At 37.9% G+C, this 27,546-nt stretch overlaps 1 protein-coding gene across 3 annotated transcripts in view; it reads left to right on the forward strand.

Moving 5' to 3' along the window:
• Tbc1d12 (TBC1 domain family member 12) overlaps positions 1–27,546 on the forward strand; it is a 76,928-nt gene that overhangs the window by 39,474 nt on the left and 9,908 nt on the right. Inside the window, exons 3-9 of one of the 3 annotated variants that reach the window (XM_075973965.1) lie at positions 860–975; positions 11,312–11,394; positions 14,217–14,334; positions 16,416–16,522; positions 21,780–21,860; positions 24,613–24,701; positions 27,104–27,175. In XM_075973965.1, the coding sequence (XP_075830080.1) occupies positions 860–975; positions 11,312–11,394; positions 14,217–14,334; positions 16,416–16,522; positions 21,780–21,860; positions 24,613–24,701; positions 27,104–27,175 (666 nt within the window). The remainder of the gene's footprint in view (positions 1–859; positions 976–11,311; positions 11,395–14,216; positions 14,335–16,415; positions 16,523–21,779; positions 21,861–24,612; positions 24,702–27,103; positions 27,176–27,546) is intronic. The other 2 variants (XM_075973964.1, XM_075973966.1) reach the window with 2 other exon arrangements.

Consider the following 27,546-nt stretch of genomic DNA (forward strand, 5'->3'; position numbering starts at 1 on the left):
GACTCATGGTGAGGTCTTGAGATCATAGGCCCTGGTTGGGTTGGGGTGCTGAATACAGTCGTTTAGCTAAACTGATATAATATCAAGCTGATTTCCAAATATATGTGCTTATACCCGTAGAAAAACCCTCTCTTGAAAAAAACAAAAAACAACAATATGCAAAAAAAAAACAACCAAAAAGAAGCTCAAGTGGAGAAATTTAAGTAATTCTACAAAGAATAAGTTAATATTGTATCTTTTAGAAGAATGATCAGATTTAATGAAATAGAGGAATATTATAAAATAGTTTTTTAATTTAGTAAAGTTTATTGTGTTTAAGGCTATAATTTATATGATGTATTGGTAATTTGTTTATAATTAGAGGAAGGAGGTGTACTTATAAGCCAAGACTTTCTTCTCTTGGAGTGTTTATATATGTAGTAGTTAGAGTTACAGAAGCCTGAAATCTAAAAGCACCATTTGATTAGAATCTCAGTGTCACCCTTTCGAGAGTTCTTCTGAGCTTTAGAGTTGAGTAGACCATCTCCTGTCTCAGCATTTCCATCATTCATCTAAGACATAGAAAGTAACTTTATCTGCTTAGGTAGATGATACTGCTGAGGAAAATGAGACAAAGGGTCTCTAAGACCACCCCAGTTCATCTGGAGTACTTCTGTCCTTCTTTCTCCTAACACAGTTTGGTACTTTTTATATGACATGAATTTATACTTAGGCTGCCCTAGGAAATAAAAAAGAAACTTATTTATTTTCTTGATATTTTATATTCCTTATAGCATAATCCCCTTAATAATAGAGGTTTAATAGTACATACTGAAAATTAGAAAAGTCTCTACATAAATTATATCCTTATTTGCTCTAGGAATATGAAGCACGAACAGGGAGAACCTGTAAAGTACCACCTCAGTCTTCAAGACGTAGGAATTTTGAGTTTGAGCCACTTTCTACCACTGCCCTGATTCTTGAGGACCGGCCATCGTAAGTATTTAGTGATCATTAGGTTCATTATTTATACTTAAAGTTAGATTTAATTGTTTTCACTATTTCATTTAAAATAGAACTTAAATACAGAAAGGGATTTTTTTTCTGTTTTGTTTTGAGATAGGATCTCATTTAGCCCAGGCTGGTTTTAAATCTAATATTTTCCTGTTGTACTTCCCAGTGTAGACTTGTAGGATACATCACCATGTATCCTAAAATGAACAGGGAAAAACATATCTTTACAGCCTCACTATGTAGACCTGGCTGTCCTGGAACTTTTTATGTAGAGCAGTGCTGGAACTAAAGGTGTGCACCACCACAACCCAGCCCTTATAAAACACAATCTTTATTCTTTCCAGGAATGATGATGTGTACCTGTAGTCCCTTCTGTCCAGGAGCTGAGGTAGGAGTGTCACTTGAAACCACAAATTTATGATCAGGCTGGGAGATGCATGCATACATACATACATACATACATACATACATACCACACACATACACCCCCCCAAGACTTTAGTCTCAGAACTGTACCACCACCAATGAAACCAACCTTTTTTTTTGTCTGTTTCTATTTTCAACACAGTATTCTTTATCTTATGGCAAGCATTACTAGGGGATTATTTTGGTTTTGATGTCTAATATGTATTTGAGATATACCAATCCTTGCCTTTTATATCATATAACTACTGAATGCCAACCAAATCATTTACTACCACTAAGAATTTATTCTTGGGCTGGAGAGGTAGGTCAATGGTTAAAAGCACCGGCTACTCTTTGAGAGGACCCAGGTTCAATACTCAGTACCCACATGGCAGCTCACAATGAGTCCAGTTCCAGGCCCTCTTCCCGCCTCTGGGTACCAAACATGCACATGGTGCCTAGAAATACATGAAGTCAAAACACCCATACACAGAATAATAATACAATTAAAACAATCCTTTCTGGGGGCTGGAGAAATGGCTCAGAGATTAAGAGCACTGGCTGCTCTTCCAGAGGTCCTGAGTTCAATCCCCAGCAACCACATGGTAGTTCACAACCATCTATAATGGGATCTGGTGCCCTCTTCTGGCAGAACACTGTATACTTAATAAATAAAGTCTAAATCTTTTCTTAGGGGTTGGCTAAAATTTAGGAGTAGAGTGTATATTTAGAATGTGCAAGGCCCTGGGTTCAATCCCTAGCAAGTATCTTACACCCTTACTAAAGCAATACTATTTGTTTCCTAATCTCTTTTCCCCTCTCTGAGTCTCCTGGGTGTGTTTTTGTTGTTGTTAGGTTTTTGTTTTCATTTTTCTTTTTCTGTCATCTTGCCACTTCGCTGGTCTGCATCTGTTACCTTGTTGAACATAAAAATAAACAATCTGGGTGGCTGGAGAGATGGCTCAGCGGTTAAGAGCACTGCCTGCTCTTCCAAAGGTCCTGAGTTCAATTCCCGGCAACCACATAGTGGCTGATAACCATCTGTAATGAGGTCTGGTGGCCTCTTCTAGCCTTCAGGCATACACACAGACAGAATATTGTATACATAATAAATAAATAAATATTTTAAAACAACAACAAAAATAAACAATCTGGAGCTAAACAAAAGTAGAATGTTTTGTAAAAGTTTTCAAAGAAGATGAAAGGCTGAGATTGGGATTATAAGGACATTTAAGACTAAAAAATTGTGGCCCTCATAAAACTTTTTAATTGGATAGAATTGGGTGTGAGAATGATCTGGATGTGATATATGTCCACCCATTGATCACCATAGTTGACTGGACTGATCTGGGTGTCTCACTTACCCCTCTGTATGTTGAAGGGTTCTTGCACGTATTGCCACTGGTGGGAAAGTTGACCATGGAGATATAATGCCTTTAATACCAGCAGGAGGCAGAGGGAGGTGGATCTCTGTGAGTTTAAGGCCAGCCTGGTCTACAGAGTGAGTTCTAGGGCAGCCAAGACTATCCAGAGAAACCCTGTCTTGAAAAACCAACACCACCCCCCCACTGAGAGAGAGAAAGTGGGGGGGGAGAGAGAGAGAGAGAGAGAGGGAGAGAGAGAGAGAGAGAGAGAGAGAGAGCTCAGAACACTGCCAATTTTGTGGGCACTAGATTAAGCCCTGGGCTGGCCCTGTGGTTTTGTTTTTTTTTTACACATATAAACATTTAAGTCATAGAACTTGTTACCCATGACCTTTACAATAAGAATGAGTTCTACTGACTGATAAACAGAGCTCAGGTCTAGAAGGATCTGTCATATAGGATAGATTCTATTGGTGGAGGATGCCAAAATACATAGGACCTCTTTCATAGGGATGTGTTCTGTTCACTTGGGAGACAAAGCTCAGGATCAGGACCTAAACAATGCTCAGGATACTCGGGGATCCCGGAAGGCTGGCTCACAGAGTAGCAAAAAGATCACTAAGTTGATTACTTTTCACTCTGGCATTCTAGGTGACTATGTATTATTCATTTCCTTCCACTGAAGATAACAGGCCCACTTGATTGGCAATCCTGGTTTCTCCAGTGCTTGTTCTAAGCTCTGCTTCCTACATATGTCCTTCCTAATGCAGTGTGTTTGGTTGACGAGAATGATCTTCCATGATAGAGAGTGTCTGATTAAGTAGTTAACACTCCCCCTCTAGGACCTCCAAATGAGTTCTAAATTTAGTAACTTTATTCTCAATAATTTTTACATTGATTTTTTTTAAAAGGCTTTTTAGGAACCTGGTAATAGGAGCTGGTAGTACTGACTCACAGCTGTTACTCCAGTACTTGGATGGCTGAGGCAAAAGCATTGCTGTGAGTTGGAGGCCACCACATGCTATACAGTAAGATTTGTACATCTCTGGGGTATCCAGAGAAATCCATTTCATCTTCCCTATCCCCACCCCTCTACAATTTGTAATGAGACCATGTAAAACTTTCACTTCAGACTTCCAGGTGTAAAAATGAACTCGGCCAATTCCAAGATTCTATTCTTAGGAAGAGTCATTTGCAGGAAAGCAAGGATGATTAGATAAGCAAGGAAAAAAATATTTGGTTGAGGATCTTTAGATAGACTCGAAACTAAGCAGGTAGCTTATTCTATTACTCTAAATTTAATATAGTAATTAATTAGAATAAGTGTTGGAGCTCCCCCCATGTGTCTGGTCATCTGTAATCTAGAGATTAAATGTGATCTCTGTTTCATTTAACTCTGATTTGCTATAATGAATTCTTAAATTTGAATAGGGCTATTTTAGAAGGAAATGATTTATATGACTTATATAATTGCCATTTAAAGGTGCTTGAATATGGAAATGCTTAATCACTCATTACTTGTCTCCTCTTCAATGAATTGAAAAAACAGGTGCAGAGAACTGAAGTAAATGAAAATTCAGTCTTGTGAAGCATAACCCAGATGGTAATCCATGGGTACAGCATGAATACTAAGTGAAACTCCTACCTGTTCTCTCCCAGAATACCTTCTGACAGATTCAGGTCAGATAACATCTATCCAGTTAGAGGCTGAGAAGCTGGAGCAGAGTCCTTAGTAATTTTGTAGGTTTTGTTCGTTTGTTTGTTTTCCTGTTCATGGATGCAGACAGGTTCAAGATACCCTGTTTTTGTTTATTTGTGTGTTTTGTTTTGAGGCAGGGTCTTACTCTATAACCCAGGCTAGCATAGAACTCATTATGTAGATCATTCTGGCCTCAAGCTGACAGAGATCCACCTGCCTCCACCTCCTGGGTGCTGGCTTACTTTTGAATTCAGCTTACTGGTAATGACATTTTTTAGCTGTGAGATATCATCTATGAGAGCAGTATAGAAAGGGCAAACTGCCAGAAAAAAGACACAGTTGGTTAAAGGTACTTAAAGGCAGTAAGTCATAGTTATTGCCTGTGGTCAGTATTGTCAGTGGTCACCTTGATACAAACCCAGAGTTGCCTGAAAAGAGGGAGCCTCAACTGAAGAAGGGCATATCCTTTCTTACTGACTATTGTAGGAGGGCCCAGCCCCTGTGGGTAGTGCCACCCCTGGGCGGGTGTTGTATGAGAGCAAGCCGAGCATTGGCCAGGGGATCTGCCCATTAAGTAGCACTCCTCCATGGTCTCTGCTTCAATTTCTGCATCCAGGTTCTCACCAGGAGCTCCTGCTGTGCCTTCTCTTGGTTATGAGCAGCAACATGGAAGCTGAAATAAACCCTTTCTTCTCTAAGTTGATTGTGATAAGGACGATCACAGCAACAAGAAAACAAACTCGAAGATTGTTCTTGCAGAGAGCCTATTCTAGTGGTTCCCAGCACCCATGTTGGCTGGCTACAACTGCCTGTAACTCCAATTCCAGAGAATCTGATGCCCTCTAGCTTCCGTGTGCACCTACATATATGAGGCGCACGTAAACACACAGAGATACACATATGGCCATATAAAAATATAAATCTTAGAAAAAAATGGGCAGAATTTCCTCTTTAGCATGGAATTGGTGCTAGATGCTTCCTCCTATGCAAATAGAAGTGATAATGTAAGGAGTTTCTTCTCCAAAGGAAACCTGTGCTTGGTTCTCCCTTTTTTCTCTTGTTCCATAGTTTTAGATGCATCTGGAGTCACTGAGTGCATAGGGTTCTTTTTACACTGCACAGGTTTTTATGGTTGAAACTTTTTTTTACAGGTGGAACAATGATACTATCTCATCACCTGAAATCTTAGAAGATTTCAAATACAATACTTTCTGTAAATTCATCCTTGTGTGTGTGTATGCTTTTTCCTCTACTTATATAACTAAAAAGCAAGAAATCCACAGATAAACCATTTCAAAAAATAAAAACAAAACAAAAAAACAAAAATTAAGACATCCTTAAGGAATATGATATATCAGATACACTAATATGTTGCTGTGTTTCTTGTCAATTTGTTAAAGAAAAAAAAAACACTGATACTTATAACACTTTTTTGAAAAAGTATCAGTGGGTAAAATTGCTTCTATTTTTTTTCTAGCAACATCTTTGACAACTTCAGCAACAGCTTCTTTGAGATAGGGTCTCACTACATGGCTCAAGCTGTTTAGCATTTATAATCCTTTTGCCTTGGTTCCTGAGTGCTGGATCTACATGTGCACCAATACCAAACTGAATAATAGAAATTCTGAAAGGTGCTAGTGAAAGGTGACTATGGTTATATGGACAAGAATGGACTCCAGAGTCTCATTGTCTTAATTAGTGTTCTATTGCTGTGAAGAGACACCATGACCAAGGTAGCTCTTATAAAAGAAAACATTTAACTGGGGCTTGCTTACAGTTTCAGAGGCTTAATCCATTTTCTTTTGTTGTTGTTTTTTTGTTTGTTTTTGTCAAGACAGGGTTTCTCTGTTTAGCCTTGACTGTCCTAGAACAGGCTGGCCTCTAACTCAACTCAGAGGTTAGCCTGCCTCTCCTCTTGAGCACTGGGATTAAAGGCTTGTTACCACTGCCCCCGTCAGGTTTAGCCCATTGTCATCATTAGGAGGGAGCGCGGCAGCATACAGGCAGACAGAGTATGGAAGAGAAGTCAAGAGCTCTGTATCTGGATCCACAGGCAGCAGGAAGAAGCATTGGAACTGGTTTGGGCTTTTGAAACCAGAAGCACCCTCCCTGCCACCCCCACTTCCAGTGACACACTTCCTCCAACAAGGCCACACTTACTCCGGCAAGGTCTCACCTCCTAATCCCTCTCAAATAGTCCCACTTCCTAATGACCAGGCATTCAAATATATGAGCCTATAGGGCCATTCTCATTCAAACCACTCTCCTCATATAGGTGTGGCCTTGTTGGAGGAAGTGTGTCATTGGGTGGGGACTCTGAGCTTTCAAAAGTCTATGCCAGGCCCAGTCAGTCTCAATCTCTCTCTTTTCCTGTGGTCTAGGATATAGCTCTCAGCTACTGCCTCAGCACCCCTCCCCTTTATTTACTTCTTCAGACAGATGTAAAAATTAGTGAGTTTTTAGAAAAAAAAACCACCCTAATCTGTTTTGGTTTTTGTTCTTTATTTACTATATAGCATACAGTTGTCTAGTAGTTGTGGTACTGAAGGTCTTGTCTTCAAAATGTCAAAGATTGCTGAGCATTGTGGCACTCAGGCAGAGGCAGGTTAATCTGTCTCGGTTCAAGGCCTTCGCTTTTTGTGAAGCAAATGGTCAGTTTGTAATAGAATTATCCCTAATGACTGGATAGAATTGGTTAAAGTTGTTTCAGAGCCTGATTCACAATTACAATGGAGTACCTGGATCAGAGAAGAGGCCAAGATTAATGAACAACCGAGTAAAGCTAGAGGTTGGGAAATGTCCCAAGATCAAATTCTTTCTATAGAAAGGCAAGCTGTATATGATGGCCACACCCTGGATTTAAGCCATGCAGCAGCTTTGAATGGTTGGGACAGAACTGAAGAAATAGGAAAGAAAATTGAATCATTGAAGTAAAGTTATGCAGGGCTCAAAGGATTTCTTACAAAGATTGACTTCAGCAGTAAATAGAATTAAACCAAATTCAGAAGCTAGACAAATTATAATTGAATCTCTGGCTTTTGAAAATGCCAATTCTCAATGCAAAAGGATAATTAGGCCATTAAAGGCAAGGTCAGGACCTTTGAAGGAATGGAGCCGAGATACCATTAATATTGGATATTATGACAATGATGTTACTTGGATAGGAGAAGTGATTTCCAGAATTTTGAAGAAAAATCTAAATGTCAAATGTTTCAATTGTGGCAAACAAGGTCACCTTAAAGGGGATTGTAAAAAGGGTGCTCCTAGAAACAATGTTTTCTCTAAGCATAATCCACTCAGAATGCCCCTCCTTTCTGGATTAGGTGGAAGGTGTGGCAAAGGCAGGCATTGGACTAATGAATGTAGTTCACTGAGGACTATTCAAGGTAATCCTTTGCCTTTGGGAAACTCCATGAGGGGCCTCTTGTAGGCCCCATGCCAAGTCCTGTTCAGTTGTTTCCTGTCATCATAGAGGAAAATCCTTCCCAGAGCAATGAACAGTCCTTCCCAGAACCTAATGCTTTGTAAGAAACCATACTGCTCTGGATAATAGAACAGCTATAGAAGAGAGAACAAAAAATTAGGCTGATTTAATTCCATAGTTTTTTCTACTATCCAATGTCTCTCTGCAGCTGTTGTTCTTTCCTCATTAGCATTTAGAAAATTAAAAGTTAATAAAGCAATATGCATTTAGCTTGTGCTATTATTTTAGAAATAAGTTTTCATTTTTCTATTAGAGACAGGGTGTCACACTATAGTTCAAGTTGGTCAGGAACTTGCTATATAGCCCAGACTGGGCTCAGATTCACGACAGTCTTCCTGTTTCAGCCTCCCAAGTGCTAACATTATAAGCATGAGTCACTGTGCCCTACCACTTTTGTTTTTTAATTATTATTTATTATATATAGTGTTCTACATGCATGAATGCCTACAGGCCACAAGAGGGCACCAGATCTCATTCTAGATTATTGTGAGCCACCTTGTGGTTGCTGGGAATTAACTCAGGAAGGCAGTGCTCTTACTCTTCAGCCCCTGCACCCTACCTCCTGTCAAACTATTTTTAAAATGTGTATAATTTTTTAGTTGTATGTCAGAAGGGTTTATGAAAAACAGCAAGTCACAGATTCAATGCAATGTCAATCAAAATCCCAGCAAAATTCTTCAAAGACCTTGAAAGAATGGTAGGCAACGTCATATGGAAAAGCAAAAAACCCAGGATAGCCAAAACAATCCTGTTAAATAAAAGAACTTCTGGAGGTATCACAATCCCTGACTTCAAACTCTACTACAGAGCTACAGTACTGAAAACAGCCTGGTATTGGCATAAGAACAGACAGGAGAACCAATGGAACCAAATAGAAGACACGGATATCAATCCAAACATCTTTGAACACCTGATCTTTGACAAGAAAGCAAAAAATATCAAATGGAAAAAAGAAAGCATACTTAACAAGTGGTGCTGGCATAACTGGATATCAACATGTAGAAGAATGAAAATAGATCCATATCAGTCACCTTGCACAAAACTCAAGTCCAAATGGATCAAAGACCTCAACACAAAACCAACCATACTGAACCTCACAGAAGAGAAAGTGGGAAGTACACTTGAACATATTGGCACAGGGAACCACTTTCTAAATAGAACCCCAGCAGAACAGACACTGAGAGAAACAATTAGTAAATAGGACCTCCTGAAACTGAAAAGCTTCTGTAAAGCAAAGGACACAGTCAACAAGACAAAATGACAGCCTAAAGAATGGGAAAAGATCTTCACCAACCCCACATCAGACAGAGGTCTGATCTCCAAAATATACAAAGAACTCAAGAAATTGGACACCAAAAGAACTCATAATCCAATTAAAAAAATGAAGTACAGGCCTCAACAGAGAACTCTCAACAGAGGAATCTAAAATGGCTGAAAGACACTTGAAGGAAATGTTCAACATCCTTAGTCATCAGAGAAATGCAAATCAAAACAACTCTAAGATTCTATCTTACACCTGTAAAAATGGCCAAAATCAAAAACACTGATGGCAGCTTATGCTGGAGAGGTTGTGGGGAAAAGGGAATGCTTCTTCATTGCTGGTAGGAATGCAAGCTGGTACAACCCCTTTGGATGTCAGTGTGAGGATTTCTCAGAAAATTGGGAAACAACCTTCCTCAAGACTCAGTAATACCACTTTTGGGTGTATATCCAAAGGATGCTCAATCGTGCCACAAGCACATGTGCTCAACTATGTTCATAGCCATAGCCAGAACAACTTAAATGCCCCTCGACCAAAGAATGGATAAGGAAAATGTGGTATATTTACACAATGGAGGTAATACAAAGCAGAAAAAAATAACATCTTGAATTTTGCAGGCAAATGGATGGAGCTAGAAAACATTATTTTGAATGAGGTAACCCAAACCCAGAAAGACAATTATCACATGTACTCACTCATAGGTGATTTTTAAACATAAAGCAAAGAAAGCCAGCCTACAAACCACAATCCCAGAGAACTTAGACAACAATGAAGACACTAAGAAAGACTTACATAGATCTAGTCTACATGGGAAGTAGAAAGTAGAAAAAGACAAGATCTCCTGAGTAAATTGGGAGCATAGGGACCTTGGGGGAGGGTTGAAGGGGGGAAGGAAGAGGCAGGGAGGGAAGCAGAGAAAAATGTAGAGCTCAATAAATATCAATACAAAATTTTTTTAAAAAACCCAACAAATCTAGGAGTGGGTATAACGAATAACCTGAACACACTGCCTAAGATCTGAAATGTTTAAATATCTAAACGTGAGTCAACCAGATGGCTTGTATAAAACTATGACGTTTAAGAACTTGAATTCTGACTCTGGGAACCAAATAGTAGAAGACAAGAAGCAGCTCCTGCGAGTTGCTCTTTGACCTCCATACACAGCACCACCCACACACAAATAAATGCAATACAATTTTTTTTGTTTGTTTTTAGAGATAAGCTTTCTCTGTAGCTTTGGAGCCTGTCCTGGAACTAGCTCTTTTTTTTTTAATATTTTTATGCTTTATTTAACTTTATTTTATGGGCATTGGTGTGAAGGTGTCAGATCCCCTGCAACTGGATCTTCGGACAGTTGTGAGCTGCCATGTGGGTGCTGGGAACTGAACCCGGGTCCTCTGGAAGAGCAGTCAGTGCTCTTAACCACTGAGCCATATCTCCAGCTCCTGGAACTAGCTCTTGTAGACAGGGCTGGCCTCGCACTCACAGAGATCTGCCTGCCTCTGCCTCCCGAGTGCTAGGATTAAAGGCATGCGCCACCACCACCTGGCACAATACAAGTTTTTAAAAAAACAAATAAATATGGGGCTGAGAGGTAAGTGATTAAAGCATTTACTGTTCTTTCAGAGAACCCAGGTTCAGTTCCTAGCACCCACATGGGTAGCTCACAGCCATCCTTAACCCAGTTTCAGGGGATCCAACAACTTCTGGCTCTGGCAAGTATCTGCATACTTGGGACAGAAATAGGTAAACTCAGGTTCACATATATACATAAAGTAAATCATTCTTAAAAATAAATGTATGCTTACATACACAAACACAACTATAAATGTCTTTATATATCATAAATATCAGGGATCTGAATTCCAAGTTTGTTTTGAAATGTGGAATTCCTTTCTGCCTTTCATTTACCTTTTTTTTGTTGAGGCAGGGTAGACCAGGCTGACCTCACAGAAAGCCTTCTCAGCTCTCCACCATGTCCGCTCATTTACATTTTCTGTGAAAGTAACTTTAGGTTAGCAATGTTTATATCTGCTTCTAGAAAGGTAGTAAATTTAAAAGTTGTTTAAAATGTGGCTTTTTTTTTTTCAAAAAAAAAAAAACAGGAATCTTCCTGCAAAGTCTGTGGAAGAAGCTTTACGTCACCGGCAAGAGTATGATGAGATGGTGGCTGAAGCAAAAAAACGAGGTATATTTTACTTACAATGTTGTTGTTAATTTGCAGATTTTTAACTATTTAATTTTCTTATAAAGATAATTCTTATTTTTCTATAGCATTTTTTTTATAATTTAGGTTTGGTTTGTTGTTTGTTTTGGTTTAGGTTTTTTATTTTAATTTTTTAAGACAGAGTTTCACTATGAAGCCACTCTGGCCTTGAGGTCTTCATATATTTCAGGACTCAGTCTTTCTAGTTCTGGGATTATAGGTGTGAGCCACCATGCCCAGATTTAGTTGTTTTTTTTTTGTTGTTTTTTTATTTTTTAAGAAAATTGTAAGGGGGCTGGAGAAATGGCTCAGAGTTTAAGAGCATTGCCTGCTCTTCCAAAGGTCCTGAGTTCAATTCCCAGCAACCACATGGTGGCTCACAACCATATGTAATGGGATCTGGTGTCCTCTTCTGCCTTCAGGCATACACACAGACAGAATATTGTGTACATAATAAATAAATATTTAAAAAAAAGAAAATTGTAAGGATATTATTCATGAGCTTATTCCTGTTGTTTCTCTTTAATAGTATTTAGACTTTTGCCCTTTTACAATATTTTTTTTCATGCAATGACAGTCATTCTTCCAGTGTTACTTTAGTTTTCTCTATTACTGTGAGAATATAATTTGAACCTAAAATTTACTTCTATAATTAGTGAAGTCTACCTAAAGTCTCAGTGTTGCCATTTGGTTAGGTTTATAAACCTCGTTTGCACAATTTGTTTTTATTCATTTATTTTTCCTCCAATTTCCACTTATATAAGTGTAGTTTAACAGTGTTTGTAATATGTGTTGACCATCATTAGTTAAGGATACTCATTTTATAAATATGTATTTCTAATATATATTATATTTATTTTATATATGTTTTAAGACAAAATTTATTTACTGATCCCCCCCCTTGGCTTAAGTGAATGGAATGGAGTATGTAATAACAGCATATAGTTCTGCTTTATGCTCTACTTTGGAAGTAAAGTTGTGTCTTTAGTGTTAGGGTAAGCACAATGGCTATAAGCCCAGTAATAGCCTTCTAAAATGCCTAGTTACTTGAACATTGGTTGAGTTTATTTTAATATATATAATTATGAATATTGTTGAATTTGTGGCTGGCCTGGTCTACAGAGCAACACAGGGCTACACAGAGAAACCCTGTCTGAAACCGCCCCCCCCCAAATTCATATACAGTAAGCTTTTATTGACTACTTTATCTTGACTTTACTATTTGACTAATATTTATTGAGAAGTAGATGGTGCATTATGTAATAGAAATAATAATAAATTGGGAAATTAAAATGCTTTAGGCTTAATCCTTTTTAATGTGATCTCTGATTGTGAAACTGAATAGGTCCACTGTTTCCTTATCTATAACTTTGGAAGCAGGTGATTATATTGGATTTTTAACCCCTTATTTAACACTTTTTTCTTAAAGACATCTTACATACAGTCTGAATACATAAAATATAGATGTAGAGCCAGTGCTTGGCTTCTTTCTTATCTCTCGAGACAGTTTCTCAGGCACATATGATACACAAGTTGAAAATACTTTGGCTAGTTGATTTCCTACAAGGTCTAAATATTTTTAAAATAACTTTCAATTTTTTGGGTTTTTTTTTAAGACAGTGTTTCTCTGTATAGCTCTGGCTATCCTGGAACTTGCTCTGTAGTCCAAGCTCACCTTAAACTCACAGAGATCTGCCTATCTCTGCCTCCCAAGTGCTGGAATTAAAAGCATGTGCCACCATTGCCCATCTTATAACTTTTGATTTATAGCTCACTTCTCTTTATATTTGAGGCAGCTTTTGTTCCAAGATTGTGACATCTAAACTCAGAAGTGCATTATTTTTGTTTGTTGAAAATTTTTCATTTTAACCTAATTAGTAAAATAAAACACCATTCTAAAAAGTATTTATAAAGTAATAGTGTCATTGTCAAAATCATTTTAAATATCATATTGTTTTTATTGAAATTAGTAAATCCATTGTATGAAAATGGCTCTTGCTAGTTGCTTGCAGTTTTTTTTATATAATTATTTTATCAGCAGTTTTCATTTTGTAGATTAATTAAACAGAACTATGTGTTACAACCAGCTAGGCATAGTGGTACACATCTGTATTCCCAGCCCTAGGGAGGCAGTGCTAGAAGGATGAAGTACATGTGAGGACAGCCTGGTATACACAATGCATTCCAGGATCTCTAGGAAGAGAGCCTGTCTTAAGACACCCTGAGGATGTAAAGCAGTTGGGAGAATGCCTGCCTAATGTGGACAGAGTCCTGGGTAGACCCTCATACTGCATAAGCTAGGAGTGGTGGCACTCACCTGTAATCCTAGAACTCGAGAGGTAGAAGCAGAAATATCAGGAGTTCAGGATTATCCTAGCTTTTTAACAAGTTTGAAGCCAGCCTGGGCTACTTGAGACCCTGTCTTACAAATAATTAAAGGCTATAAAAGAGAAACAAAGGCAAAGAAAAATGTAGAACAGCCAGGCAGCATAGGCAGCCTTGCAGAACCTTGTCTCAATGAAAAAGCAAAACACAGAACAACCAGAAAGAAGTAACAGCAATTTACTGGCCATTTTTAAAAAATTCTTTTTGCTCTTTACCCCATTACTTTTGTGAGATCGAAGATGGTACTTTAAAAAATGATGTTAGACCAGGGTTTTGTTTCTTTTTCTCCCTTTTCCTTCCTCTCTACTACTAGAAGATTCTTCTTGAAGGAGCCTTTTTTATAGACTTAGGTACAAAAGGAAGGGATTTTTTTGATCTAGCTTGTGTGTATTGAAATAATTCTTACTTGTTCAAAACAGAAATTAAAGAAGCACATAAAAGAAAAAGAATAATGAAAGAACGATTTAAGCAGGAAGAAAGCATTGCAAGTGCAATGGTAATTTGGATCAATGAGATACTGCCCAATTGGGAAGTAATGTAAGTAAGCAGATTTTCCAGAAGTTTAGTGTGTCTCCAAATATTTCATCTTTTCCAAGTCTATATTATCACTTCTCAGCATGTATCTTATGCTGTAGCTAAATTTTACTATTAACCATTGCCTGAATCGCCTCGTGTTTATCTCTAACCCTTCATGAACTCCTGTCTCTAATGCATCCTCTTCTTACTGACCATCCTCTGTGCTGTTAAAATCTTACTTGTCCTCTGGAACCCAAGGAATATGAACTGACTCAGGAAACTTTTAGTCTTCTCATTTACCATTTTTTTAATTCTAATATAACACTAATTGTAAGAGATTCATTATTGAAAGAGCTCATTAAATAGAAAAATATAAGGTACATTTATCAGATGTTAAAAGTGTTGCTAAAGTTGAGTATGATGGTACATGCCTGTAATCCCAGTAATCTGGATGCTCAGACAGGAGGATTACCATGAATTCAGTGCCAGCCTGTGTAATATAGTGAGTTCCGGACCAGCTAGAACTACCTAGAGAGACAGCATCTATAAATAAATAGATACATAAGAAAAGAAAGAAAATTTAAAAACAATAAAAGGTATTTTTAAATGCTGTTCTCTTAAGTGAGAAAATAAGTGAAATACAGTCTTTCCCCTGTGAAAGTTCTGTGATACTTTAAGGCAGATATTCCTCTTGCCTTTTTTCCCCTTCACCTTTTTAATCTTTTCCTTTTTGACAATATTTCTACATATGTTTTATCTTCCCTCTGGACTTCTATAATGCATGTAGGATGTACATTGACAATTTGTTAAATATTGGAAATGTGACAGACACAGTAGTCCCACTTATCTATACTCTTATTTGGAAAAATTTAAATTCTAGAAATTAAAACTCAGGGGGCTGGAGAGATGGCTCAGTGGTTAAGAGCATTGCCTGCTCTTCCAAAGGTCCTGAGTTCAATTCCTGGCAACCACATGGTGGCTCACAACCATCTGTAATGAGGTGTGGTGCCCTCTTCTGGCCTGCAGGCATACACACAGACAATTGTATACATAGTAAAAATAAATAAATACATTTAAAAAAAAAGAAATTAAAACTCAGAAGTTTAAATTGTATGTTTTTCTGAGAACCTCAGTGAATCTATTCTGCACTACTTTGTCCTGGCCATAAATCATCCTTTGTTCAACATCTCCATGTGGCATACAAGACCTGTCCATTACTCACTCAGTGACACTTCAGTTACCTGAGCTGCTGTCATAGATTGCAGAGCTTCTGTTAAGTAACTCTTCTTTTATTTATGTAACAGTAGGGATCCTGGTGATCACATTTGTCAAAGAGAAGCTGTAAAGGACTTCCTTTATGTAGAAGTACCCTGTTTTATATAACATTTATTATAGCATATCCTTTTATTGTTTGCTATTGTTCATCTCCTATTGCGTCTAAATTACAAATTCAACTTTAACATAGTTACATTTGTATAAGAAAAATCTCTAGAGTTTGGTACTATTTGTGGTTTTGGGGTTTAGAATATATTTCCTGCAGATAAAGAAACTATTCTATTGTCTATGTTAAGCAGTTACATTTGAGTCTAAGTACTTCTATAAGGCAGTTATATTTTTACTCATATTTATCTTACTCGAGGTCATCTAGCTCATGGTTGGAGAAGCTAAGCGTTTTGCTCAAGGTTATACAATGAGTGGCTCAACTAGATTTGAATCCAAGTGAACCACTGCTCCTTAAAAACTAGGGGCTCAGCCAGGCCTCACCCATAGTAGGTTCTTTGTGATTTTAGTTTTGGTACTGAACTGGTAGTTCATTTTATGCCCTTTTTATTTTTAATAATTTTCCATATGGTTCTGATTTTCTGATTATATCTTAAATAAGTAACATCTGTCTGGGGCCATTTCCTTTAATTCCCCGCAGTCCATCTATGAGGCTTTCACAGTCCTCAGGCATGAACTCAAAGGAAAGAATGCATTACATCCTTACCTCTTTAAGTTCTTAAAAGTCATCTGCTGACTTGGCCGTAGGTAAACCAGTATGCAACTAGGATTTTTTGGTATAAAAAGTAACTTTTTCCTTTTTTCTCCTCCTTTAATTCTAGGCGTAGTACAAGAAGAGTTCGAGAATTGTGGTGGCAGGGATTGCCCCCTAGTGTTCGTGGGAAAGTTTGGAGTCTAGCTGTAGGAAATGAACTAAATATCACTCCTGGTTTGTATTCTATATTCAGTTATTCCCACACACACAAATTATCATCTTCAGAGTTTTATAAATCATGTTGGTTAGAGTTGTCATTTAAAAGACACTACCATATATGTCACTTTCAGAGCATGCCTCATGCCCTCCCAAACTTTGTAATAGTTAATGAGTTTTTATATATCATCATATACGTAAGATTTGCGGGCTCTTTCCTCTACTTTACAGCTATCACAGTAGTGTTCTTGGCATAAAAGACTACACATATAGTTGATGTAAAGCTTATGAGAGTCTGTGTGGTGAAGAGTAAGTACACACAGGAGATGCTAGTTTAGCACCTGGACGGACTGATTCCATCTGTGTTCAGACAGTAAACAATGTACTGAGGGAACTTAATTTGATTTTTTTTTCCCTGATGGATGTGTATCCAAACCAGTCCTTTTATTTAGAGTTGGAGTATTTTTTTTCCTAATGTTTTAAGTTAACAAAATCATGGGTTTCACTAAGTTTTTGTTGCATTCTATTGTTTAGATTTTATTTGTAAAGCTTGATAGCTCCATCCTTTAGCGCTTAGGAGGCTGCGACAGTTTTGCTACAGTTTTGAGGCTGCTGGGGCTCCACAGTGGGTTGTAGGCCAGACTAGGCTACAGTGTCTATAGAACCTGATAATAATGATGATGATGATAAAGTTTAGAAAAAAAAAGACTTTCAAGAAATTGCCTTAAGTCTCTTAAAACCTTGACAAGTATTAAAATGCTAGAGTCATTTTGATAGTTAAAGAAAAAGTTTAAATAGAATTAGGATAATACGAAACAAAATAATTTTTTTAAGAAGTGGGCATGACACATGCCTGTAATTCTATCAGTGTAATCTCAGCACACGAGATAGAAACAGGAGGATCAGAAGCTTAAGATCATTCTGTTTACATAGTTGAAGGGCTACCTGAGATTGACTGAAAAATTTTTTTCTAACAAAATATCAGCCTGCGTGATAGTGTTAATCCTATATAGGTAGACAGTTAACTATAATACCATAAGAGACTTCCATCTCTCTCTCTTTGGAGACTTCAATCTCTTAATAGTAGAAGTAATATATTGTATGGCTGGGGGTATAACTCTGTAAAGTGTTTACCTACTATGAATATGGTTTGGTCCTCAGCACTGCATAAACCAGGTATACCTGTAATCCTAGCGCTCAGAAAGTGGAGACAGTAGGACCACAAACTCATATACTACTTAGTGAGTTCAAGACCAGATTGGGCTACATGGAACATTTTCTCAAAAAGAAAAGAAAAAAAGAAAAAAAAACAGAAGAAAGGAAGAAAGAAAGAAAGAAAGAAAGGAAAAAGGGAGTAAAAGAGAATATAGCGGCAACATTGTTATTTTTTAAGTATATATTTAATATTTATTGAAAAATAAGCAATAATATAAACTTTAAATGCTGTCCAAACTAGTCCTGATCTTACTGTCAGCACACTGTGGCTGTACTATATACTGTACATATTCTCTTTATATATTCTCACTGTCCTGGCCACATCAACAAACATGCTAAAGCAGTATCAAACCACTTAGACTGTTTTTAGTCTCACAGTCTAAGAAGTTAAAGTGAAGTGAAATATTTACAGGGTATAACTGAAAATAATTTAGAAGTATTTCCAAAATATCTTTAAAAAAATGAAACCTGTCTGGGTCATGAGATTGCTTAAGTCAAAGGGTGCAGTGCAAACCTGATGACCTGATTTTGACCCCTGGGAAGTGGAAGGAGAACCCACTCCACACAGCCGTCCGTCTCTGGCCTCCACGCTTGCCCAGGACACATGTTGCCACTATAAAATAAGTACATTTTAGTTAAAAAAGAAACCATTGATCTATTTATTTCAGCTCTAAGAATCTACTAGAAGGCAATACATAGAATTGGGCTCAAAAGTTTTTTGACAAGGATGTCATTGCTGTAGCTGACATTAAACGAAATTGGATAAAATCATAAAAATCCAAATGCCTGTGGGTTTTGTTTGTTTGTTTTTTGAGACAGGGTTTCACTGTGTAGCCTTGGCCATCCTGGAACTAGATCTGTCAGCCAGGCTGACCTTGAATTCACAAAGATTCACAAAGCCTGCCTCTGCTTGCCTCCCTAGTGCTGGGATTAAAGGAGTGTGTCACCATTGCCTAGCCAAATGCTCATTTTTAATCATTACAGTGATATCAACTGTATATATTACAGTTACATGATTTTTAAAAGTTGATTTTTCACCTGGTGGTGGTGGCTCACGCCTTTAATCCAGCACTCGGGAGACAGGCAGGTGGATCTTTGTGAGTTTGAGGCCAGCCTGCTCTACAGAACAAGTCTCAGGACAGGCTCCAGAGCTACACAGAAACTGTCTTGAAAAAACAAAAAGTTGCTTTTTCACCAGAGGCAAAAGTTGAGTTTGAGGCAAGGCTAGTCTACACAATAAGTTCCAGGCTAGTCAGGGTCACACAGTGAGACCCTGTCTCAAAAAAAAAAATCATGTAGTTAACATTAAAAAAAATAGAAATGGAGTTTATTAAGATATCTTAGGCTGTGGTGGTCCAGCACTCAGCAAGCAGAGGCAAGGGGATCTCTGTGAGTTTGTGGCCATCCTGATCTATAGAGTGAGTTCCAAGACAGCCAGGAATACACAGAGAAACCCTGTCTCGGAAAAAAAAAAAAATGAAGAAGAAGAAGAAAGAGAAAAGTTGGCGCTGGAGAGAAGGCTTAGTTAAGAACAGTTGTCTTCCTTGCAGAGGACCTAGGTGGCACAGGTGTATTATTTATTAATCATTGACCCCTTATTTGTATTTGTTTTAGTCATGAAATTTAAAACAATAGAAAATATCAGCTAAGAGTACGGGCTGTAAAGCTAGGTAGGTTCATATCTGGTTCCACTGTGTATCATCATTTTCCCATGATGAGAGCAGACCCTGAAATGAGAGTGTTCTCCATTCACACCATCCTTGTCCTGGCTTTAATCCTGCTTCCCCTTTCCCTTTTGGATTCATGTGAAACTGAGACAAAGGTCTCTTCACTGGGGATATTAATTATAAATCTTCTTGGGAAAGTTACCTTTTAGATTTTTTAAAATTAGTTCCCACATTTTTCTTACTAGATCAATTTTGTGATTTCCTAGTGTGAATGATTTGTCAGCTGGAGCCCTTTCTTCTTCCAGGACAGCTTAAAACTGGGTAAAGAAGGAGATTGACATGTAAATGGTTTGAAACTTTTAAAAAATCGATGCAGTTGGTAACTGACAGCCTCAAGTAATTGTATGCATAAAATTTTAAACCGCAGTTACCTCTTCTACCAAATCATTCATCGATTTGGGCATAAGTATTTTTAACTTTTTACTTCTTTTAAATTTTATTTTCAAGTAGTATGTAATAATGATTAGTAAATAGAAAGGGAAATCCAATTATAAAGTATGTTTGAAATATATGTAGTCAGTTACTTTTAAAATCCAAGTCTTGATAATATAAGAATACTTGTTATAGTTGTCATACATTGGAATATTGTGTTAAAAAGAAATAAACAAAAAGGTCTGGGGTTTTTTGTTTTGTTTTGTTTTTTGTTTTGTTTTTTCGAGACAGGGTTTCTCTGTAGCTTTGGAGTCTGTCCTGGAACTAGCTCTTGTAGATCAGGCTGGTCTTGAACAAGGTCTGGGGATTTAAGTCAGTGGTAGTCTTGGACTTAGGTTCAGTCCCCAGCAGTGCAACAAACAACAACAACAACAAAAAAAAACCCATTCAACAATTGTTCCTAGCCGGGCGATGGTGGCGCACGCCTTTAATCCCATCACTCGGGAGGCAGAGGCAGGCGGATCTCTTTGAGTTCGAGTCCAGCCTGGTCTACAGAGCTAGTTCCAGGACAGGCTCCAAAGCCACAGAGAAACCCTGTCTCGAAAAACAAAAAAAAACCCAATTGTTCCTACTCATATATAACTGCTAATGGAACAAGGTAAAATGAGAGCAATACATATATGGCATCACTTTGTTTTTTAAGATTTATCTTTATAATTTGAATTATGTGTATATGCTGCCTATGGGAATATGCATGTGAGTACAGGTACCCATGGAGGCTGGAGGTGTAGGACCCCTGGAGCTGTAGGTACATGTTATTGCCTGACCTGTGTATGGGGAGCTGAAATTGGAACCTATACACGAGTGGTAAGCGCTCTTACTGCTGTGCCATCTCTCCAGTCCCTGAGTTTTTAAAACTGAGGATATATAAAAATCAGATGTGCACATCTTCACATTTGGAGTAGTTTATAAGAGCCTTGCTAACTGTAGTTACATCTTAAAGAAGGAAATTTATTTTTATTCCATGCTGTTCTGTACAGTTTGTGTTTTTTAGAAACCATTTTTGTGTTTTACATTTAAAACTAAATAGAATTTTTAGTCCGTACCTTTAATTTCTGCACATGGGAGGCAGAAACAGGTAGACTGCTGAGTATGAGGCCAGCCTTATCTACAAAGCAAGTTCTAGGATAGCGAAGGCTACCTCTCGAGAACCTGTCTCAAAAATAGAAAAGATTCCAGAAGATGCCAGGCTGGTGGTGCACATCTTTAATTGCAGCACTTGGGAGACAGAGGCAGATGGATCTCTTGAGTTTGAGGCCAGTCTGGTTTGTAGAGTGAGCTCCAGGACAACCAGAGCTAGGGAGTGAAACTTTGTCTCAGAAAACAAAACAAACAAAAATAAACAACAACAACAAAAAAGAGAAAAGATACCAGAACCTATAGAAAATGACTTGTTTAATTATTGGTAACCCCATGAATGGGTATTATTTTCTCCAATTTACAGATGAAAAGATCAAGTTCCAGAGTAGTTAGGTAAGTTTCTTGAAATCCCAGAGGTAGTAATTGGCAGAGTAGGAATGCAGTCTGGGTCTGACTCCTCAGGTTTCAGCTGTTGAGCAGCACCCCTCCATTCCTGGAGTTGGCAGGAGACCCCAGGATGACCTTACTCCTGTGTCACATCATAAAGAATTCTGATAAAGGGAGTTTGCTTCAGTTTACCACATTTTGTTTGTTTTTGTATTTTGAAACAGGGTTTCTCTGTGTAGCTTTGGAGCCTGTGCTGGAACTCACTTTGTAGACCAGGCTGGCCTTGAACTCACAGAGATCGCCTGTTTCTGCTGGGATTAAAGGGTTGTGCTACCCCCACTCTTTATCACATTTTTGATACCTGCTTATAGTGAAAATAAAAATGTGAATTTATTTCTTTTGTATTATTTACGAATTTTTGTTTTTCTCCCCAGAACTGTATGAAATCTTTCTTTCAAGAGCAAGAGAACGGTGGAAGAGCTTCAGTGAAACCAGTTCCGATAGTGACGTTGAAGGTATGAGGGTTTCCGAATGGGAATTTCAAAACCCAGGTCCTGAATATAGCACTGGGATTTTATATCATGAACCAGATTTAAGTACAGCACCTCATTTCAGTGGATGATAAAATTCCGAGCTGTGGAAAGGGAAACAGGCTCAGAGTTGTTAGTGAGTTAGAAGCAAGAGGCTGAGCTGTAAGTCAGGTCTGTTTGATCCAGTGATGAATCAAGTGTTTTCAGACCAAGTTGTTAATAAAGACTCAAGTTTTTCACTCTCTGAAATCATCTTTCTTCATCCACTGAACTTAGTCCTTAGTAAATCACATATAGTTCTTACTGGGATTTGCCTTACTCTTTGTTCATTTAATTAAACCATAACTCCCACCCTTACTTCTCTATGCCTTGCCAGTTAGTTTTCTTAACCATTTTGAAGAATTTTTTCCTTGTATCAGTTTATTAAATTTAGGCAAATTTATTTATCTTTGTAGTCTGATAATGGAGAATCATTTTCCTAATTCTTTTTTTTTTTAGATAGGTTCTCATTCAGTTCAGTCTGGCCTTGAAGTCACTGTATAGCTGATGATTACACTGAACTTCTGATGTCCAGTCTCTATCTCCCAAGTTCTAAGATTATCTGTGTGAGCCACTATGTCCTATGGATATATGTTGTGGACATAAGTTGATGCTGGGGATTGAATCCAGGCCTTCATACATGCTGAGCACGAATTCTTCCAACTAAGCTATATTCCCAACCTCCTTTTCCTTCCTTCCTTCCTTCCTTCCTTCCTTCCTTCCTTCCTTCCTTCCTTCCTTCCTTCCTTCCTTCCTTCTGTCCCTCCCTCCCTCCCTCACTCCCTCCCTCCCTCACTACCTCCCTCCCTTCCTTCCTCCTTACTTCCTTTCGTCCTTTTTTTGTGTTATATCTACTGTGCAGAAAGCAATCTCACTGGACATAGTGGTACACACCTTTAATCCCAGCAGAGGCAGGCAGGTAGGTCTCTGTAATTTCGAGGCCAGCCTAGTCTACAAAACAAGTTTCAGGATAGCCAGGGCTGTTATACAGAGAAACCCTGCCTGAAAAATTTAAATAAATAAAAAAGGAAAGCAAACTCTTTCTTGCCTGTAAGTAAAACTCCAAAATGTATCTTTCAATAAAGAAATGGTATTTATCTCATAGTGGTTGTCTATTAGGAAAGGGAAATATTAGTAAGTGGTCAGAGAGAAGACTTGATTTTGAGGGCCACGAGGAATCATGTTGAGATCAGTCAGCTATTATAGCTGTTTGTGAGGAACTGCAAATGCAAAGGGAGTGAAGAAATGTGAAATTTTGAATTAGCAGAATCTCAGCTGTTGCATTATTCTTTTCATTTATTTTATTATTATTATTTGAGATATATTTATTTATAGCCCAGTCTAGCCTTGAACTTGCTGCCTCTGTTTCTAGAGGACTGGGATTACAGGTGTGTATCCGTATATCCCCATCCCTGGCTCAGTTTTTATGAAGTGCCAAAATTATACAAATTAAGATCGGAAATGTCAACATCAGCAACAAAAGGGACAGGTGGCGGTGGTGCATACCTTTAATCTGAGCATTCAGAAGGCAGAGGCAGGCAGATCTCTGTGAGTTTGAGGCCAGCCTAGTCGACAAAGTTAGTTCCAGGACAGCTAGGGCTGTTACACAGAGAAACAAACAAACAAACCAAAAGAAAATCAAGCAAACAAAAAAAATACCTAAAACTGAAACTCGGTGGTTGAAGAACAATTGCTCAGAACCACAAACTAAACAGAAAAAAACATATATGAAGTAAAATGGCATGTGTCTGAGAGTAAGGGTAACACACCTTTATCCCTACTCTTTAGGGGGTGGAGGCAGGAGGATTGAGTTCAGGGTCATTTTCAGCTGTGTAGCCTAAACATGAGAACCTTTACAAAACAAATTGTACTTCACAATGAGTTAATTGAATGTAATAAAGAATTATGCCAGGGCTGGCAAGACCGCTTAGTGGAAAAGGCATGTACTGCCGAATCTAAGGATGGGTGTGATTCATAGCTCCCTTATGATAGGAGAGAACCAACCAAGGTGCAGCGGAGGGAGAAAGAGAAGTAGACACCATGTTTTCTTGTCTGTGGTTGGTGGTCTATAATTCCAGCACTTATAAGGCTGAGGCAGAAGTACTGATATGAGTTTGAGGTTAGCCTGGGTTACAGAGTGAGACCCTCAGAAGGGAAAGAGGACTGAAGGTGTAGCTCAGAGACAGTGCCTGCCTAGCATACACGAGGGCCCGTGTTTAACCCCCAGTACCACACAAACTAGGTATAGTGGCACATGCCGTAATACTAGCATTCAGGAGGGTACAGGCAAAAGAATTAGGAATTCAAGTCTACATGGGGAATTGAAATTTGAAGCTAGCCTAGGCTATGTGAGAGCCTGTCTCAAATTCCCCACACAAAATACAAAAGTCGAAAACTAGCTAGGCAAGATGCGTGCCAGTACTTGAGAAGCAGAGACAGGAGGATGGCTATGAATTTGAGGCCAGCTGGGTGACCATAGTGAGTTCCAGGACAGCTGGAACAATATAATGAGACCTGTCTCAAAACCAAACAAAGAAGAAAAAAACAATGCTGGGGGTGGGGGAAGAGGCTAAGTCCTAAGTTCTAACAAAGACTATTCAGTGTTCTTGCACATTCTTGATTATTCAGCTTTTCTACTATGTTAACATATAGGCAATGCAATTGGCCTCTGCTTAAATGTATTTGTTTGGTAATACAGGTATATCTGTTGCTGACCGAGAGGCTAGCCTGGAATTAATTAAGTTGGACATATCCCGTACATTTCCATCTCTCTACATCTTTCAGAAGGTGAGGTTTTCTAGTCAGTTAACAGCTGTTTTATTTTATTCTTTCAATACTCAGTGGGACAAAGTCTGTAAATCCATAAGCACTATTTTTTATTTTAGTTTTTTGATACAGAGTCTCACTATGTATCCCATATAGAGCAGGCTGGTATAGAAGTCACATGATTCACCCGCCTTTGCCCTCCAGATGCTGGGATTGAAGACATGAGTTACCATGCCAGCCCACATATTATTATTTCTATAATATTTATTTATTTTTATTTTACATGCATTGATGTTTTGCATGCATGTATGTCTGTGTGAGGATGTTGGATCCCCTGGAACTGGAGTTACAGACAGTTGTGAACCATGTGGGTGCTAGGAATTGAACTTGGGTCCTCTGGAAGAGCAGTCAGTGCTCTTAACCATTGAGCCATCTTTCCAGTCCCCAGGTATTATTTTTTTAGAGAAATAAATATTTTTAAAATTTGAGAAGAAGCCAGGCATGGTGGTAGATGGGTTTAATCCTAGCACTCAGAAGGCAGAGGCAAGTGAATCTCAGCCTGCAGCTACATAGTGACATCTTGCTTTAATAAAACAAAAGAAGCTTTCTTTTTAGCAGGAATGGAGAAATGGCTCCATGGTTAAGAGAAGGACCTGGATTCAGTTTCTAGCCTACAACCATCTCTAACTCCAGTTTAGGGCATCTGACTCCCTCTTCTGACATCCATGGCACCAGGCATATACAGATAAAACACTCATATGCATAAAAAATAAATTTTTAAAAACTAAAAATAATGTGAGTCTTTATATAAAAATGTAAAACTAACAAAAATTATAGCACTTGTTTTCTATAGAATACAACACATTGTAGTTATCATAGCACATTTATTATGTGGTAGAACTGACATTTTTGTTATAGTTAATTTTTATGTTTGAATTAATGGATTTACCTGACAAACTGTTAAAATACAATACATTGGTTCCAAGTTGTTTAGAATTACCACTGAACTAGGAAGAAATAGTTTACTTTTATATTTATTTTTTACAGGAATAACTGGCTATCTTTAATTCTTAATATTAAAATCCAAGGAAATAGTTTACATATAATACAGGCTATGAGTTGATAATATTTTTACTTTTGGTACCAGTGAGATGGATCTGCAGGTAAAGGTGCTTGCTGCCAAGCCTGACAACTTGAGTTTGATCTTAGGAACCTACATAGTTGGAAGGAGAGAACCAATTCCTGACATGTATGTACCTACACATATGCACAATAAGTAAATAAATGAAAAAAAAAACACTGGAACTGGAGAGAAGACCCCACAGTTAAGATTGTTTGCTCTTCTAGAAGACTCAAATTTTATTCCTGGCATCTTTGTGGCAGATCACAGTTCTCTAATTCCGGGGTATCTGACACTCTCTTCTGTCTCCATGGACATCATGCACACACATTGTCCACAGATATACATGCAGGCAGAAAACCTATATATATAGATTTTAAAAAGGACTATTGGAGCTGAGTGTGATGGCGCACGCCTTTAATTCAGCACTTGGGAGTTTGAGGCCAGCCTAGTCTGCAGCCTGAGTTTCAGGACTACCAAAGATACACAGAGAAACCTTGTTTCAAAAAACCAAAGGGGAGCCGGGCAGTGGTGGTGCAGGCCTTGAATCCCAGCACTCAGGAGGCAGAGGCAGGTGGATCTTTGTGAGTTCAAGGCCAGCCTGGTCTACAAGAGCTAGTACAAGGACAGGCTCCAAAGCTACAGGGAAAAAAAAACAAAAACAAACAAACAAACAAAAAAACCAAAGAGGGGGAGGAGTAAAGAAAAGAAATTACTATTGCTATTAAAATTACTGACACAACTCAGTATATCTGGTTGACTTTTTGTTTTTTAAAGACAGTGTCTTACTATATAATCTCAGTTGTCTTGGAACTCACTATGTAGATCACATTGACCTCAAACTCATAGTGACACCTGCTTTGTTGGCATTAAAGTTGTGTGCTTCATGCCTGGCCACTTTTATTTTTCCTGAAATTATACAGAGTGAAATGAGCTCAGTATAAGAACATGTGCATGCATGTGCAAGGCCCTGGCTTCTATCTTCATATGTGTATAGATAAAATAGAAAAAATAGAAAAATAATCTGTGTTTATCATATTATACCTTAGAAGTATTTAAAATTGTTTGTAAATTATAAGTTGTATTCAAGTGAGTATATTTGACTTATTATTTAAGATCAAACTTTTATTAATTCTGAAAACATCTTGATAAATGCATGTATAATATTTTTATAATGATTAAATATTCTAAAACTGGTTAGAGAATGCTGCAGTTTTTTAATTTTAGTTTTTCAGTTTTTAATATTTCATGAGCATTAACCTAGAGATACTTACAATTTCAAATTTTATTCCTCTTTCCTAAGGGTGGTCCATATCATGATGTTTTACATAGTATCTTAGGGGCATATACATGTTACAGACCTGATGTTGGTTATGTAAGTATTTGTTTCAGTCTTATTTTTGCATATAAACATTTTATCTGTACCTATCAAGACTTCCTATGCTGTATTAGATATTTATAGACACATTATCTGTAGCTTTATCTTTTGAGCTTATTGATTTACCTGAAGAGGAAGCTTTCCATCTCTTACCAACTATGGAGAATAAAACTGGCTGCCTGTTAACACCTCTGCTGTCAGTGATTGCTTTGGCTTGTCTCCCTAACCATCGTTTCTCTGTGGCTGTTCCTCTATTGAATAAATTCTTTGCATATTCTGCTATATTAGGGGAAGACAAGTCACCTGTCGATACAGGATAAGGGTAGGGAAATTTCTCACCTAGTAGACCAGACCAACTCTGCGTTTTC

The sequence above is a fragment of the Microtus pennsylvanicus genome, chromosome 5 (assembly GCF_037038515.1).
Source record: "Microtus pennsylvanicus isolate mMicPen1 chromosome 5, mMicPen1.hap1, whole genome shotgun sequence".
Classification (NCBI taxonomy): Eukaryota; Metazoa; Chordata; class Mammalia; order Rodentia; family Cricetidae; genus Microtus; species Microtus pennsylvanicus.